At 34.1% G+C, this 19585-nt stretch overlaps 1 protein-coding gene across 2 annotated transcripts; it reads left to right on the forward strand.

Moving 5' to 3' along the window:
- Positions 1-267: 267 nt before the first annotated feature.
- Positions 268-10081, forward strand: LOC131160546 (type I inositol polyphosphate 5-phosphatase 8). 2 transcript variants are annotated; one of them, XM_058116344.1, is made up of 12 exons: positions 268-504; positions 1465-1511; positions 1596-1683; positions 1826-1906; positions 2306-2375; positions 3719-3829; positions 4756-5248; positions 5953-6146; positions 6736-6783; positions 7066-7174; positions 7275-7423; positions 9322-10081. In XM_058116344.1, the coding sequence occupies exons 2-12, from the start codon at positions 1482-1484 to the stop codon at positions 9476-9478; spliced, it is 1530 nt and encodes a 509-aa protein (XP_057972327.1). In that variant the 5' UTR covers positions 268-504; positions 1465-1481; the 3' UTR covers positions 9479-10081. The 2 variants fall into 2 exon arrangements, with proteins under 2 accessions (XP_057972327.1, XP_057972328.1); XM_058116345.1 differs by lacking the exon at positions 6736-6783.
- The last annotated feature ends 9504 nt before the right edge of the window (positions 10082-19585 follow it).

Below are 19585 nucleotides of genomic sequence, written 5' to 3' on the forward strand. Positions count from 1 at the left end.
TTAAATTATATAATTTGCCTATTGATTCGGAATTGGAGTGCCGCTAAAAAAAATAGAAGAAGTGTTACGCATACAGGAAAAAAGCATTCTTCATTTTCCACTTATTGTTCTTCTGCCTGGGAAAAGTTTTCAGTTACACCAATGACAGACTGGGAAGCGCACTCAGTTAGCGAAATGACCCGAATGCCCTTGACATCGATTACGTGTGAACTGGGTGATTTTCAGGGGTACCCCTCTCTCTCTCCCTTATAAATTTGGACGCAACCGTTTCTTTTGGTTTTTGGTCTTTCCGAGGAACGCCCCAAACCCCATTTCCGTTTCTCTTCTTCGCTCCACCGCCACCAACCAAACATACAAGAAACGAATCAGACTTTCTCTCTAGAAATCCCATCTTTCTCTTTCTCTCTTTCTCTTTTTCTTTCTGTTTCTCTCGGGAAATCCCATTGAAAGGAAAGAAGAGAAGGTGCTCATTTTTCTCATAGACGCGGTTGATCATCCACTCATGTAAGTGCCTCTGCAACTCTCCCCTTTTCAATATTATACTTTATAAATTTTATTTTTACTTTTATCAGGTTAACTCTTTTTACCAGTTTCTGAGTAGTAATCTGGATAGTACGATTCCAATTCCCTGTTTCTCCGCACTTCATGTCCGATTGCTCTGTTCTTCTATGCCATCTCTTCGTCCTTGTAATCTACATTATGGGGATGGGGTCATCCCAAAATTTGAAGATCTTTGGATTTTGTGACGCAAATTGAGTCGGAATTTTTTGATATTTTGTTTTCGGGCGTTGGTTTACGATGGAATGAAATTTCTCCACAACTCTCTCTCTCTCTCTCTCTCTCTCTCTCTATCTGTGTTAATGTTAATTTTCCTCATTTATTTTCACCCGATCGTTCTTTTTTATTTCTATTTTGAGTTGGCCTTGGAGAGTTTGCCCATTTTTCTTCCGGATGAAGTCATAAAGGAAACTTTGTTGATTTAGACTTTTAAATGATAATCTATGCCTCACGATCTGAAATGCTCCAAACACTCTGTAAAGGCCACAACTGAAGCTTGAAAATAAATAAATATTCTTCTGCAAAAAAGGAGACGACGACTCATTCTCTCTCTGATACTATTATATATTAACAGCATTTACATTTTTTTTTTCATTATCTCTTTCGCTCACGATCCATCTACGGGAGCTGTCCCCATTCCCCCTGCAACTGTCTCTTTTTTATTCCTCTTATTACTCACTTTGACACTAATTGGGTTTCTTCTTCCATTTTCTACTGCAACTTGTTCTTTTTTATTTCCCTTGATTACTCATTTTGACACTGATTTTTCGCTCTAACAAATGTTTCTTCCCCAACTCTCTATTTCTTCCGCTACTCTACCATCTTTTCTACATCCTTTTAATTTTTAAAAGCTTTTCCAAAAAAAAATCTAATATTTTTTTTCTCATTTCGGACTCCGATTTCTAGAGATCCGGCGCCACAAAATGAGATCAAAGCGGGTGAAGAACGTCAAGGTAAGCTACCGATTCGACTTAAGATTTTCCCCTTGCCGATTCATACAGAATAAAACTCTGAGAATTGAAACCGATTATTTGCAGCAATCGTCGTGGCCCAAATTGGTAGCAAGAAAATGGCTGAACATAAAGAGCAGAGCCGACGAATTTCACTCTGATTACTCAGAAAGATGTAAGATTCGTGCTGCGTTATAACCTTTTCGCCTTGCCATTCGCATCACATCATATGCTTTTCATTTTTTATTTTAAATTCAAATTTATTTTTTGTGCTGATGAATGGAAAATTGTGTTATCATGGGTTTCACAAATCGCAGTCGTGGCGGAGAAGAAGAGCCAGCGAAGGAAGAGCTGCTCAAACGGGGACTGCTGCGTCGTCGTACCGGATGATTTTTCAGGTATTTTTCCCCTGTGTATCGGCACCGTACTATAGGCCCTAGTTCCTCCGGTCAAAATCGGTACTTGCTCTGGCCTCCTCTGAGCCGTCCGATTTGCGGTGAATGATTAGAGTTGGGGAGAGAGGGGGGGGGGGGGGGAGGAAGAGAGAGGGATTGTAGATGAGCGAGACAGATGAGTATACAGACCGCTAAAACGGGCTCCGAGTGATTCGTTGGGCCCGTATCAGTGCCTGTTCGTGTGCCACGTGGACGGCGACGATTCCGGGTGCATTAATTGTTCCACTACGACCGTTTTACTGTCTATCCTCTTGGATCATATTGAAGTTTTAGTTTATGCTTATTTATTTATAATTTTGGATATGTAACTGAAACTGAAGTGTTTTAAACTTGGATGAGAAGGGTGGTTGATGGAAGCGGCAAATGGATTTCAACGGCCCACACCAGCTGTCTCTGATTCACTCAACCTGAGGTAAGAGACTCCATTTCCTTTAAATTAAAAATCCACTAATTGTGTTTGGACACAGGTTTAGAATTTAAAACTGTAATTCTGTAATGTATTTTATTTTAAATTGATAAAATTCATATGAAATTAAATTCAGTTGTTGGGATTTCAAGTTTTTAAATTTGAGATTAAAAAAAAAATGAACTGGATGAATTATGAATAAAAAGGGTTGACTCAGTTCATTTTGTAATTGAGGGTGCTTATTAAATTAATGTTATTTTTTTTTACTTTATCTTATCAAAATTGAGTCATTTTAATAAGAATAAATTTTAATTTTTTTATTAAACTTAACTGTGGACTAAGGATCAACTCATGGAATGTTTATTTTATTAATAAAATCAAATTTTAAGGGTTTTTATGGTGGTTTTCAAAAAGTACGAGTGCAGTGTCATATTTCAAAATGTGAGAAGGGTGTCGTTAAATTTTACTCAAAAGAGTAAAAAAATAATTTTCTACTCTCATTCTATTTAAGTAGTAGAATTAAGTAACACATATGATGAACGTAGTTATTAATGAAGAGTAATTTTCAAATAGGATTATTAATATTAAAGAAGAGGGGAGAGAGGATAAGGAAAGAATGCATGGCATGCCTGTTATGGCTGTAATTAGTAATTTATTAATGAAAAGGGAAGGCAATTTAATGAGTTAATTCATATTATTATTATTATTATTATTATTAATTGTATTTTATTCTTTAATTTTCATTTTGCAAGTGAAAGAAAAAGAAGAACAAATTTGTCATTTTATTGTATAAGTAAGAAAGAAAATAATAATCTAATACATAAAATGATAAATTCAATGTGCCAAAAGAGATTCTTTCATTTTGATTATTTTTTAAATTATCTAAAATACCTCATTATTAATTACTTTTTTGTGATTTAATTCCTATTTGAAACTCAAAAAGTATTTAAAAGACAAAATATATTAAGTAATGCAAATTTTCATGCTTGGTTATCAAATAAAGTGACAAATAGTAAATATAAATTCATGAATAAAATTTTGATTTTAAAAATTATTAATATTTAATATTTTTAATTTTTAATAATATTAAAATAAATTTTGATTTTGAATGGTATTTAAAATAGAAGATAAATAAAAATAAAAAATGAATTTCCTCCTTTTTTTTTTCTCTAAATTAAAATTTTGATTCAAATGAAGCCTAAAAAAATTAATATAACTATTTTTTTTTTTTAAATTACCATAGTAAAAAGTTACAATCAACAGAACAAGTAAATAATAATAATAATAATAATAATGTAAAGAGCTTTGTCGAATGGGGTTTAAAATGGTGGGTGGTGAAATGGGTATAGGATGTTCGTGGGTACATGGAACGTAGGAGGAAAGTCGCCGCACGCCGGGTTGAACTTGCGGGATTGGCTCAGAGCTCCTTCTGCTCCTCCTCCTGACATCTACGTCCTCGGGTCAGTAATTTCTTCATTCCCTTTTTTCACCCTTCTTCCTTTTAATTTTTACCCCCTTTTCTGTTTCTGCCCATCATAAAATTCACTCTCATACTTGGGATATAGGTGCTTTACTCCTGAATTCAATTCAGTTTATTGTGTTAATAATTAAAATAGCTATACAAAAATTTAATTCATTGTGAAAATATCTATTTTTTACTTCATATAGGATGAAATCGTATTATTTTTTGAAATAATAATATTTGGATATAATTTTTATTCTGTTCTTGTTTTATTTTACTTTATAAATTAATATTATGTTTGAGTTGAATTAAATTTATGTAAATTTAGATAAAATTTAAGGTCATTTTGTGTCTCATTTTTTAAAAATTTATAAAAATTTAAATTTAGACTCAAATTTTAAATTTTCAAATATAAGATATATAAATAAATATGATATAATATTTCTACATTAAAAAAATTGTGATAGTAAAAAAACTATTACAAAATAATCAAATTTTTTGGTACTTTATTTGCACTTGAATGTTAAGCTCATTAAAATAAAATATAAAAGTAAAATATTACACTGCAAATACTATTAAAAAATTAAAATTTTTGTTTTTATTCTTTAGCATGAGAAAATATTAAATAGATTCCCCATATATACAAATTCTTTCTTCTTGATTTTCAATGTTCGTAGTCATCGGCGGCGAGTGGGCTGGACCGCCATTGACCCGGTTTATTTTCTTCCGCCTCGTCACGAACTTGGACCACCATTGGCCCATATGACTTTTACCTTTTGCCCCTCGCTTCGTGAAACGTTGACCCAAAAAATAACCATCCTAATATCTGACCTCCACGGCACGTGACTCGCACAATAGTGATTGGTGGCACTTTCGTAATTTAAAAACCCATGCTCGATCTCACGCACCTGCTTTCTGCCCCAGGTTCCAGGAAATCGTTCCCCTGAACGCAGGGAACGTACTGGGCGCAGAGGACTTCGGCCCAGCCGCCAAGTGGCTTTCTCTAATTCGTCAGGCTCTCAATGACGACAAGACCGACCCTGAACTTGCGCAATATTACAGCGGAGCCACTGGCGCCGACTGGAGCCAATCCCCCTCCCCGTCCCATTTTGACCACCAGGCCGGCTTGAAGCCAAGGCTCAGCTTCTCGGACCTGCTCTCGCTGGAGGACGAACTCGACAACGAAGATTTTGAAAGATTTCTAAATCTGAACTCCGGCGACGAAGGCTCGCCCAGCCCGCCGTGCCGGTTCGCCGGACATGTGAGTCCGATGGCGCGACAGTACTGTTTGGCGGCGAGCAAGCAGATGGTGGGTCTATTCTTGTGCGTGTGGGTTCGGGCGGATCTTAATCCCTACATTACCAATTTGAAGGTTTCCTGCGTCGGGAGGGGGATTATGGGATATCTTGGAAATAAGGTATGGCAATTTATATTAAATTCGTAGTTCTAATAAAAGACGAGTCAATTATAGTTTAATTTTTAAATTGTTATCGAAGTTAAAATTATTGCTTATTGAAAAATAAAATTTGGGTAATTTACACCGATACTGTCCACACATTAAATCTTGTTTCGTATTCGTTCTTAAGTTTCAATTATTCTCACTCTCATCCCAATTTTTACATAATGATTTGAATTGATAATTTTGAAAGGAATGTACTCCAAAGCACTGCAACTCCTAGTTTTCAAATTATTGACTGAGTTTCACACTTGTTAAATTTTTTGTTGTTGTATGAAATTTAGTCAAATAAGAGACAAGCATGAAGCTTAGTCAATTATTTGCGGATAAGCATGATATTGAGTTAATAATTTAGGATTTATTCGTGCAATTTAGTTGGACGCACTATGTGTCAAATTTCCAATCAACATTATTTTTAAAGTATGAGAATCATGATGGAACTACTTAAAGTTTGGGGATGAGTATGAAATAGGAATGTTATACAAGTGGATCCCATGTTGTGGTTGCTGTGCTAGATGTTTCAAAGGTGGTCAATTTATGGTCAGACCCTCAGTTATTTAAAATATATATATATATATATATATACTTTATTTTAGTTGAGAAAATTTCTTTTTTAAAATTAAAAGATGATTATTTAATAATATTTTTTTTTATTTGGATGTTAGGGATCAATATCAATCAGCATGACACTGCACCAGACAACATTCTGCTTTGTGTGCACCCATTTGACGTCAGGAGAGAAGGAAGGTGATGAGGTCAGAAGGAATTCAGATGTTGCAGAAATATTAAAGAAAACTCGATTTTCTCATTCATATAGACATCTTGGACACCCAATCCCTCGCACCATTTTGGAGCATGAGTATGTCACCTTCTTATTTATAAATACAAACCATCCCTTTTCAAATCATTCAAGACAATGTTTGGGAGAATTTGCAAGGAAAAAATTGCCTTCTTTCAGAATTGGAATTGACTATCACTACTTGAATGGCTTCCCAGTGGTGTGTGCTTTTTTTCTAATGCACTGTGTAGCTTTGCTTATGGCCTTGTGGTAAAATGATTTTGTTACCATAAGATTCACATGTGCATGGCAATATATGGTTATGGAGAATGCCATTTGAGGGGGGAGTCAAAATGGCAATAATTTTGTTATTTAAAAGGAAAAATTAGATTAAAAGTCGGTTTATGAAATTTGACTAAATTACACTCACTCTTTGAAGGTCTAATTGTAATAGTTTGATTCTTGAATTTTCATTTCTAGGCTATTTCAAAATTCTATTTTTGGAAGAATCAAATTGTTACAAATAAAACTTAAGGAGTTGAGTACAACTCAATGAATATTAGAGACTTGTAATATAGTTACCTTATGCTTGAAAGTTTTGGGCTCTATATAAATGAGTTGCATTTGTTTTATCAACCTCTGAACATTTATGTCACGTTTGGTTTGGTAGGAAAGAAGGAAAAGGAAAAAGAAAAGGAAAGGAAAGGAATGAAAAAAGGTGCAGGAATTGAGTTGCATTTCTTTCCTATTGTTTGGTTAAGCAAATGAAAATGAAAAATCCTTTTCCATTCTCTTTTTTTATATTCACCCAAATTTTACAATATTAATTGAGGGGAAAATCTATTCACCTCTTCCCTATTTTTTTTTTTTTTTCTTTCTTTTCCTCCCACCAAACACAACATGCTTTTCATTCTCTTGAGAAGTAGTTGCTATATACATAAATATTATTGCCTCATGTTTCCATATCTAACTCATTTTTTTGTATTTTGTTCAATATCAGTAAGGTTATTTGGCTTGGAGACTTGAATTATCGACTTGCATGCAGTTGCAGTGACACACATGAGCTACTAAGAAAAAATGATTGGCAAGACCTTTTAGAGAAAGATCAAGTGAGAAACAAATTCCCATTCTTTTGGAAGAATATATTCATATTCCCTTCCCCTTCATCTAATCTTACACATTTGGAATTTGGTGTTCCGGGTTTTGCAGCTAAGGATAGAGCAAAGAGCTGGCCGGGTGTTTGAAGGGTGGGAAGAAGGAAGAATACATTTTGCTCCAACATATAAATATCTCACCAATTCTGATCATTATGTTGTGCAAAGCCCTGGATCTAGAGAGAAGAGGCGCACACCTGCCTGGTAAGATTTACATAGTTATTTCTTATACAAAATTCAAATAGATGATGAAAAATATACATAAATACATATAGTATATGAATATGTTTGTGCATGTATATATATTTATATTTTAATAATTACACACATATATACACATAAATATAAGCGCACACATACATACATATATATATATATATATATATATATATATATGCATGTAATTTCATGTTGCACTTAATGATTGAGCTGATGGAGGCTGCTAGGTAGCTATGTGTAGATGTGTTTGGAATTTTCTAATTCCTTTTGTAGCTGGTTCATGTCTTAAGATTTGCGTATCTAAAGAAATCCATCATATTTTGTTCTCCTAATAATATATTTATGGAAGCTGTGTAAAGCCAAGTTCAGTCATCATCTCACAAATGAGAAAACATTATTTCCAGCCCTAGTGTTTGACGTGTGGAGTTAGGGTTTGGGATATTTTGAAAGATGTTTCAAATACTTTATCACCATGTGTCTCATATTTCTCTACTTTTATTATGGTGGGACTCATAGTTGAGTGTTACCTTGATTTTTTTTGTTTCTAAATATTGAGCTTATTGCAATTTTTTGCTCAAAAAAAGAAAAATTATTATAATATTAATGTAATTCAAACAAAAAAATTTAAAAAAATTTCATTAAACAACTACTAAAATTTACTTACAACTAATGTTGTAAGCATAGGCGTTGTATGTGCAAAAAATTGACTAAAAGCATTTAAATGTTACCATGGAATTCTTAGTGGACATGGTCATACCAAGTCTCCATGATAATGTTTTATTAATGATAATAGGGAAGATTTTTCGTGTGTTAATAACTACTAATTTTCCTTTATTTTTTTCTCCATTATTTTTACTTTTTCCTCATCTTACTACCTTTTAACCAACAGACCACTCACTCTTTTCTAAATAACTACCCACTTTCTTTGTCCATGCATAGGCAATGCACACGTTTTATCACCATTTTTTTCTTTTGAAAAACCTATTCCATTGGTTAAATTTATTTTACTTACTATATACAATAATTATCTTGCCTTGAAAAAAACACTATAGGCAATAATTAGGTGAAATTGTCATTTACTTTCTATTTTTTTTACTCTAGTGGATGTTTGATGGATTGATGTATTTTATTTATTATAAGACTATTTGTGACACCTCTATAATACACAACAATAATAAAGATAACAAGAACTAAGATCACACTAGAAATGTTTGCCAATATCCTTCAAAATGAATAAGCATCTTAAGTGATAAGTTAATTGGATTCACAATATATATATATATATATATATATATATATATATATATATATATATATATAGAAAGAGAGAGAGGGGGCTTTGTCTCTTGTTTTGTTTATTCACCTATTTTCGAGGTTATTGGTGAATATCATTGATGGGTGGATGATATTTATTTATTGATGCCGCGAATGGTGTTTATAAAAAAAGAGTATATGTATCATGTGAACAAACCATTATCTTAAAAGAATAATATTTTAGAAACCTAGATGCTACATAATTGGTATTTTCAATCAGTCACTCTCAAAAATCTACTTAGATTTGACATTGATGGGAAGTAGTTTGTCCAATACCTTGCTTTTTTTAAATATATATATATATATATATTTTTTTTTTCATAATTTAAATTAAGATTGCCTTCTTTTTTTTCCTTTAATTAAAATAACATTTTTTCCTAGCATAATATATATATATATATATATATTTGATAATTTAAATTAAGATTGCCTTCTTTTTTTCCCTTTAATTAAAATAACATTTTTTCCTAGCATAACCCAGCAGCCGACCACGTTCACTTGTGTTGTTCTTAATCATGTGACAAAAATTTCAAGGTTTTCTCATTTCGTTGTCTGCTGAAAAATGACAGGTGTGACAGAATACTGTGGAGAGGTGAAGGGCTGAAGCAGATATGGTACCTGAGGGGAGAGTCCAGATTCTCGGACCACAGACCCGTTTACTCCTTGTTCTCGGCCCGGGTCGACCCATCATCATCAACCGCGCCACGTGGCACAATCCTACTCTGACACAACCCCCACCACTTGCATCATGCATTTCTCATCAACCGTGCCCAAGCTCCCATCCCAGGGCCCAATTCCTAAGCTTGGGCGGCAGTCCTAAGGCCGTAGGCCGAAGCCCAAGCTCAAGCCTTTCCGAGATGATGAGCTTTTGAGTGGTCCGGGAGAAGGAGAATGATTTAGTGTCACGCGAGCATGCGACAGGGCCTGCACGACACGTGGATCTCAAGGATAGGTGGTGATGCTCGGGACACGTGGATGTGGGATAGGGGTGGTGGTGATATGGCGACATGGGTTGGTGGTGATTGGGAAGGCAAAGTGGAGGGAGAGAGGGAGAAGATCGGAGAGCACAGATAAATGGGCCGCACATGCTCTGGTCTTGTCTTTTGTAGTCTCAACATTTTTGGGGCTATGAGCTTTTTGAGTTGGGCTTTTTAGATTTAGACGTAAGAGATGGTTGTACAGTGTTCCGCTCTGTTTTTTTTTTTTCAGAAAAATATTTTGTGAAAAGACTTGGAGGCAAGATGTGTACATTGAAGTGAAAATGGAGATTTGTGCCTAAACAAGAAGTAATATGAAAAATAAATATCCTTAGAATTTTGGGATTCTTAACTTGCATTTGTTTTATTTTTTAATGTTCACAATAAATTCCAATCCTGCCTCTATTTTATTTATACGAACATAATGTTAGGAGTAGTTGCTCCACACTCTTTTTATGCATTTGTTATGAATATTTGACTGTTCTCCTAACATAGTAACTTGACCATTTAAAATGGTATTCTCAATTGAGTGCTTTTCGTTTCTTTTCTTTTTGTTAGCATTTTTTTATAAATTATGATTAATGGTTAAACACATAGCCTATTTTTTATTTTTATATTATTAATTGACAAGTGGATTAAACTAACAAAAGGATTATTTCCTTGACAAAGGAGTGCAAAGGACAATCCTTTTATTACTCATGGTTATTGTGAGTCATTCAAACATCTAATATAGCGAACATGATGTGGTTAATCACTTATCAATCCATATTAGAAAATAGAGCACAGGACGAGTTGTCCAACATTTGGAATAAGTAGAGAGTTAGTGACTTGTATGTATGGTTGAACTCAAGACCTAATAAATTAAACTTTTGGATTAAGTTGGTACTTACCCTATATATGAAGCTTAAATGAAGACTTTCTAATACTAACTATCACAATGTCCCAGAGAAGGGTCCAAAATGGCAATGAGTGATAATAACAATGGCTCAATGGAGTCGTCACTAACTTGTGATTTTCCTATATGCAGTTAGTTCACCTAATTACTACTCGTTGATTGGTCTTTAGACTAATCTCAAGGCTAAGGAACCAATAGTCTTTATCTGCTTTCACCAAAGTTGCAACTGAAAGTACAGTTATGTGAGGGGAAGGTATTAGCACCTCCTACACACCCGTTCTACAAACAGTACCTAACTAACTATGCATTGTCCCTAATTGAATCAAATGGTCCTTAATTAGCTCCTAAACAATCCAATAAACATTAAAATTTCAAAAGGAATGTAAAATCATGTGTGATTTAAAAATATCTAATAAGACCTCTAAAGGTGAGGATCTTATTAAATAAACCTCCTTCAAAACTAAAATAGGCGAGGTCTAAAACACATTTTTACACTTTATTTTATCATCGAGACAAATGCACACAAGAAATAAAATATATACATATAATAAAAATGGTTATGTAAATGCACAAAATTAAGCAAAATATATCTCAAAAACATTCCCAGATTTTTGAAAATTTTTCAAGAAATCTCTGGCATTTTTCAACATTTTTATGCAAATTTTTGAAACTTTTAAAGAATTTTCTCCATTTTATTTATTTTTTATATTTTATTGGTTCCCCAAGTCAAAAATAACTCAAATAAATTTTTTTTTTATTCTTGATTTTTTATCTGATTTTCCTACTATTTTCCTTATTTTTAAAAAAATTAAAATGAATTAGAATCAATTTTTAAATTAAAAAATGAAACAGGCAATTCATGGCAAATAAGACTGACTCAATCAGTTTGAACTGGGCCAACGAGTCAAACTGAGTTGATCCAGCTCAAGGGAAAGGGAAAGGCTGTCGTGTGTCAGCTATCTGTTGCTACACATGGCAGTAGGTGACTTTTTCCTTTTATATATATTTTTTGAAATTAAGAAGCTATTGACCTTATAGGTCATTCCCTATTTTGATTATAAAAAATACTCTGGTATTTAACGTTTACCAAGTTTGTGTGCAAGACCATATTAGGAAGATCATATTGATGGCACATGGCAACTTGAGGAAAATGAAGACCTGGAATGTTTTTTAATTGTTGTAATCTATATTTCATTTCGCTGGGTCTGTAATAAATATCATCCAAGGTCTGTACTAATCTGTATATCATGCATGTAGGACTATAAGCTCAAAACCTTAGAAAGACTTTAAGGATCACCCTTTGATTGACCGACGCCAGGTTTTTTGGCGTACTTAAAAAGGCCTTAGAGAGACCTTAGGTCCCTAAACAAATGCACAAACAGTCCCCATATAACTTACATAATCAGGGGAATCAATTGGCTTAATTATGGACTAAATAGGAAAAATTTGTGAGAGGTCAGCGACCAAACTCGTCGTGTTTAAAAGACCTCGGATGCCCGAACCACTAAGACGTCAGCGGGTTGACTAGGTTTCAGGTGACCGAACCTGTAATGAATGTATCGTCCTCGGGCGATCAAACCCATGTCAGAATGCTTTTCAACTACTTGGGCACCCGAACCTTCATGTTCATTATGGCCTCGGGCAACCAAATTGGGTAGTTCGGTTATCGAACTTAGATTTGGGCACCCGAACCACTGACAGAAAGTTTCTGTCTTTGGTTCAGCCAACCGACCCTGACTTTGGGCACTCGAACCTTTAAAAATTGAATTTCTAATCGAATCTATTCGGGCACCCAAACCTCATACGGGGCATCTAAATCTCGCGAGTTAAATTATTTTTTATCGGGGTTAAATTAAATAGGGTTAATTTTCCTAAACCGTTTTAGAACATTTTCAAAAATACCCTTAGTGTCCCCAACGGTCATAATTTTGCCTATGCTTATATATATCTCTTCATTTGCAAAATTAAGACAAGATTAACAAATAGGATTAGTCAAAAATTCTCTCAAATTTCTTAAACCCTATTTGTTCATTCCAACCCCATACACTCATAATACTTCCATTCATTTGAGAAATATTGCTTTGTGAGTGTTTCATTGATTATTTCATTTTGCTAAAAAACCCTTACTTGCTCTTGTGCTTGTAATTTTCATATTGAGGGTTTAGCTTGATTTTTCCCCCGATTTTATTTGATAAATCTTTGTGTGGGAAAAATCTTATAGCTAAGTGGGTCTTCGCATTGTCATTGCAAGATTCATTAGAGCTTATATTTTGTGTGCAAAGTATTTTACAAGTTATAATTTTTCAAACAACTCTTGTGCCTATTTTATTGAGGGAAATATTTTTGAGTTGGTTTGATTATTGTGTGCAGCATCTTCGAAACCCTAATCTAGTATTGAGATTTGATATATCTAGTTTCAAAGAAATAGCTTGTTAGAACACTCTTGAGCATACTTGTAATTATACCTTGCTGAGTGTTGATTGCACACGTAGAGCACCGAGCTTATAGTTCATACATGTTGATGTGCGTTGATTATTACATGTGCTGAATTGGTACATAATCTGCTTGTTTAGAAGTGCTTTGATCGTACACAAAATTTTATATCATTTGTATTCCAAGTGTGAGCCTGAAGAGGGAGACTAGTCCTATTGAATAGTCCCGGACTTGCTTAGACCCGGTTAGGAAAGTTAGGTGCGCCATCCTAGTAAGGCGTGTCGGTTGAGGTCAGCCCCTTGAATTGACCTGGTTGTAATCGGTGCCGCTCCACCCATTAAGTGAGCATTAGTGGAATCCTCGGGCTTGCGAGCTAGAGGTGGGGACGTAGGCACAGTTGGTCGAATCTTGATAACATATCGTGCGTATTCTTTACATTTTCGTAATTTATTTATTGCATGTGTATGTTTTATTGTGAATGATTGGGTTTATTTTTGCATAGATAGACCCTAGGTTGAGTAATATGTTGATTTGGTTTAACCTAGGCAATAATTTTTAAATACCCAATTCACCCCCCCTCTTGGGAATATTCCAAAGCTAACATTCGGTATTGGAGCCTCATTGGACTTAGGCTTAACAGCTTTTGTAAAAGATCGCAATGGCTCAATTTGGTGTATCCCCATTCGGTGAGGGACAGTCACCTTCCAGTCCTCCGTTGTTTTGTGGGGTAAACTACACCCACTTGAAAATTAGAATGAGCATTTTTGTAAAATCTATGAATTTAAGGGTCTGACAGGTAATTGATAAGGGAATTTGTATGCTAGTAGAAAATGATATTAATTTTATGCATGCAAATTCATATGCCATGGACATGTTATATCTTGCATTATATTCTAATACATTTTTTTAAGTTTGTGGCATGTCAGACTGCAAAGGATATCTAGGATGAACTCGAAAGGAAATATGGAGAGTCCTAGGAGAATAAGACCACCACTCAGGAAGTGGTGAGTAATAGGGTAATTGCTTTATCTAACGTTGAGGTATATGATTCTATCTCTGCCTCTATTGATGATTCGTGTGTTGAATGCTGTGATGTATCGTATGTTGAATCATCTGTTGATAATACTGTTAGTGATGCATGCAATGATTCTGGTGAAAAATACTGCAATATATTGTATGTTGAATTATCTGTCAAACCTTGTGATAATACTGTAAATGATTCATGCGATGTTTATTGTGAAAAATCTTGTGATGAATCATATGTTGAAGTTTATGATGAAAGCATGCCCTTGAACAAAGAACTAGAATGTACTTTATTTAAAATGCATAAACTTCTAGTTAGGATGTCTAAGCAGAAAACAATCTTGGAAAATGAGAATAAAAGGATAGCAAAGCAATTAGACAAATTAAAAGATTATCATGCTATTCTAGGAAAGAAAAAGATTGAGAAGATATTGAATATTAACTGCTTAGAAGAAAATGAAAAGAAGAATCATGATAAACCCTTAGGAGTTAAAGGAAATAAATCTTTCAAAAAGGGTTCATTTTTTAAGTCCCATAATCATAAAAATGCCTTAATGAGTAAATCTAGAATAAATAAGCATAATCTTTCACGCATACACAAAATTTGCTTATTTTGTGAAATGTTATGGCACATTCAATTTACTTGTCTATCTAGAAGTGTCAAAGGCTTAGATAAGGAGATGGCGTGGGTAGTTATGAAAACAAACCCCGTAGTACCAAAAGTGAAATGGATCTAAATTAACATTACATAAATATTTTTTAATCATCATTAGTTCCTAGGTTTAAGGGAGTTGTGATAATTGTAGGTTGGGGAAGTGGTTGTTGCTTAAAATTAAAATCTTAGTATACACATTCACTGCACACTATCTTGTTATACTAAGAATCTCTATCCACTTTCAAATGGACATGGACTAGTGCATAACTCAGGGGGGGGGGGCCTTTATTGTTAATATCTATATAAATTTGAATGCTCTCATATTCTTATATCGTTTATGCCTTTATGCCTATATGTGCATAGCATTGTGGCACACTATCCATGATTTGATTAATGGCTAAAATTTCCTTGATGGATAGTTTATATTTCTTCTATTGAGCTATACTGAATATCTTGAGTTGACTATACTACTGGAATGCATGCTTAGTATAGAATGTCTCCTACTTGGCGGATGCAACTGATGAGAATTGCATGCTGGTAGTAGATTATAGGTTCTCACATGCTCAAATTGAATTATTTTGAATTGATTGCTTGAATCTATTAGGTTCTTGTGCATGAAAATTTGGGAAATGTTTGAGTTACAAATGACATGCTGCCGAAATTTCGACAGAAATTTTCCCAAACCAAAACCTTTTGTTAAAGATGATTATGATAAAATTAACTTTAAAATATTTTTGAAAGGATGAGTGAAAACTCAAATAAATAATTAAACTTCATCCTAACATAATCATCAATCGTTTAGAAAGGTTCAGATCCATCCCTATAGGAAGCTCATAAATGATCTATATACATCACCTTCGTCTACTGAATTATTGAGGCTCTTATGAAATCCCTAAACATTATATCCTACGCTTGAAGTTTTATGGTTTGATATGGAATGTTCTTGGGTCATGAACATTATTGCATGTGTTAATATATATCTTCTGATGCATTCATGGTCTATAGGGACAACTATACTAATCAAGTGATAATATGTAATTGACAAATACTCAGTATAGTTGATTTTAAAAACTTGGATTGATGAATTATACTATTAGGCATAATGAATTAATTCTCTATCTAGTATAAGCAGTTTATTGTATCTAAGCATGAATTCAAATTGATAAGGGGAGCATCTAAAATTAAATTCCTATCTTGTTATGCTCATCAGTAATTTTGGCTTAGATTAGTTTATTATTCACTGTGGCACATGCTCAATTGTGATTACCTTCTTGAATATCTTAATTGAAAAGTATAATACTTAGCCACATGTTCTTTGTGTTTGCCATATGATCTTGCATGTGATTGATAAGTTTTTAGGATCATTATGGTTGTGGTTTTCTGGTTATATTTCAGTTTGTGTGCTTAATTAACAAATCAAAAAAATTTGTGCTTGCTTATTTTAAATTAAAGTTTCTTTTTTAGCAAACACCCCCCAGTACTTTTTGCAAATATCAAAGGGGAATATATGTTTATATTTACATACATATGTATTTATTTTAATACTTTATGGCAAGAACTAATTTCAAAACTAAAACTTTTCTTCTTGCCTCATTATTATTATATACATACATGTTTTAAAAATTGCATAATTGGTTTGGTAACTTCATATAAAAATGCATGCGAACTAGTAAGATTATGTTTATGCTCAAACCCCCTTTTTGGTATCATATGTTGTGTGCTTTTAACTCAAATTTTTCACGGGTCTTATGATATGTTTCAATTGTAATGGTTTGTGTATACTTATGGTCTAACCTTATTTTCATGTCATTTAAATCATTTAAATGACTAGTTATATTGTTTGTGTGCTTAATTGTTAAGGTTATCTTCGTCATTCTTTTTGCATTGTATGGCTATTATATTTCTTGAATAACTGAAAGTTATACCTTTATTTTACGTGTTGAGAATACTGGATTGTTTGAGTAAGTAGTTGTGGATATATTGTCAATATATTACTCAATCAGGTCACTTGTATACAGCTATTTTTGAGAAAAATGTTCTGTTTTCAAACAACATGCTGCCGAATTTTCTAAAAACCTTTTCCTAAACATATCTTGTATTCAGATGATTATTTGCCTATATACGTAAATGTTTATTTATGCCCTTTTTGATGTTGCCAAAAATGGGAGAAGTAGACAAGTATTTGTCATCATCAAAAAGGGGAAGATTGTTAACCTTATAGGTCATTCCCTGTTTTGATTATGAAAAATACTCCGGTATTTAATGTTTACCAAGTTTGTGTGCAGGATCATATTAGGAAGATCATATTGATGGCACATGGCAACTTGAGGAAAATGAAGACTTATAATGTTTTTTAATTGTTGTAATCTATATTTCATTTCACTAGGTTTGTAATAATTATCATCTAAGATCTGTAATAATATGCATATCATGCATGTAGGACTATAAGTTCAAGACCTTAAAAAGACCTTAGGGATCACCCTTTGGTTGATCGACGCTAGGTTTTTTGGCGTACTTAAAAAGGCCTTAGAAAGACCTTAGGTCCCTAAACAAATGCAAAAATAGTCCCCATATTACTTACATAATCAAGAGAATCAATTGACTTAAAAATGGACAAAATAGGCAAAATTTCTGAGAGGTTGAGCAACCAAACTCGTCATGCTCAAAACATCTCGGACGCCCGAACCGCTGAGAAGTCAGCGGGTTGACCAGGTTTCGGGTGACCAAACCTGTAATGAACGTATCATCCCCAGGTGACCGAACCCATGTCAGAATGCTTTTCAACTACCTAGGCACCTGAACCTTCATGTTCATTATGGCCTCAGGTGATCGAATTGGGTAGTTCATTTAACCAAACTTAAATTCGAGCACCCAAACCGTGGACCGAAAGTTTCTGTCTTTGGTTCAGCCAATCAACCCTGACTTTGAGCACCCGAACTTTTAAAAATTGTATTTCTAATTGAGTCTATTCGGGCACCCAAACCTCAAACCGGGCACCCGAATCTCACGAGTTAAATTATTTTTTACCGGGGTTAAATTTAATTAAATAGGGTTAATTTTCCTATATCGTTTTAAAACAATTTCAAAAATACCCTTGGTGTCCCCAACAGTCATAATTTTGTCTATGCCTATATATATCTCTTCATTTGCAAAATTAAGACAAGATTCACAAATAGGATTAGTCAAAAAATCTCTCAAATTTCCTAAACCCTATTTGTTCATTCCAGTCTCATACACTCATAATACTTCCATTCCTTTGAGAAATATTGTTTTGTGAGTGTTTTATTGATTATTCCATTTTGCTAAAAAACCTCACTTGCTCTTGTGCTTGTGATTTTCATGTTGAGAATTTAGCTTGATTTTCCCCCCTATTTTACTTGATAAATCTTTGTGTGGGAAAAATCTTATAACTAAGTGGGTCTTTGCACTGTCATTGCAAGACTCATTGAGCTTATATTTTGTGTGCAAAGGATTTTACAAGTTATAATTTTTCAAACAACTCTTGTGCCTATTTTATTGAGGAAAATATTTTTGAGTTGATTTGATTATTGTTTGCAGCATCTTTGAAACCCTAATCTAGTATTGAGATTTGATATATCTAGTTTCAAAGAAATAGCTTGTTAGAACACTCTTGAGCATACTTGTAATTATACCTTATTGAGTGTTGATTGCACATGTAGAGCACCAAGCTTACAGTTCATACATGTTGATGTGTGTTGATTATTACATGTGCTGAATTGGTACATAATCTGCTTGTTTAAAAGCACTTTGATTGTACTCAAAATTTTATATCATTTGTATTCTAGGCGTGGGTCTGAAGAGGGAGACTAGCCCTGTTGAATACTCCTGAATTGGCTTAGACCCGGTTAGGAAAGTTAGTTGTGCCATCCTGGTAAAGCGTCTTGGTTGAGGTTAGCCCCTTGAATTGACCTGGTTGTAATCGGTGCCGCTCTACCTGTTAAGTGAGCATTAGTGGAATCCTCGGACTTGCGATCTAGAGTCGGGGACTTAGGCACAGTTGGCCGGACCCCGATAACATATCGTACGTGTTCTTTACATTTGCACAATTTATTTACTGCACGTGTATGTTTTATTATGAATGATTGGGTTTATTTTTGCATAAACAGACCCTAGGTTGAGTAATATTGTTGATCTGGTTTAACCTAGGCGATAATTTTTAAATACCCAATTCACCTCCCTCCCCTCTTGGGAATACACCAAAGCTAACAGGAGCGACACGTGGTAGGTTGATGTCGTGATGTCACCTCCCACATGGCACAAAGTGATAAACGAGGAAGATTTGACATGGATCACTAATGTGATAGCGATCCGGCCATCTAGAGAAAATACAATTTGGATGGCTAAGATTGCGCCATGTCGCCCCAAATGGCGCGGGTCTTAGTTACACCATATGTCACTGTTTGTGTGGGTGATATGTGTCCCATTAAATTTTTTTCTTTTCCTTTTTTTTTAAATTTAATGAATGTTATTTTTTTATATTTTACTTTTCTTTTATTTTTCTACTTTTCCCCTCTCCAAACCCACTCGTCTATATTCTCCCTCTTTCTCTCTCTCTCTCTCTCTCTCACACACACACACACACACACAAAGCTTTCTCATTCTCTTGCACAACCCTATCTCTCTTTTCCTTAGAGCTTCCCTTCTCCCTCTTTCTATTTCCTATCTCTCATGGTCCTCTCTTTTTTCCTTCACCTCACTCTCTATCTCCTACCTTTCACAGACCTTACTTTTTCCCCTCACATCTCTCTCTTTCTCTATCTTATCTTCTCTTTTGCATATCTCCCTCTGTCTCACTCTTATTTCTATCTCGCAACTTTCCCTCTCTCTCT

This window comes from Malania oleifera, chromosome 7 (assembly GCF_029873635.1).
Source record: "Malania oleifera isolate guangnan ecotype guangnan chromosome 7, ASM2987363v1, whole genome shotgun sequence".
In the NCBI taxonomy this organism is placed as follows: domain Eukaryota; kingdom Viridiplantae; phylum Streptophyta; class Magnoliopsida; order Santalales; family Ximeniaceae; genus Malania; species Malania oleifera.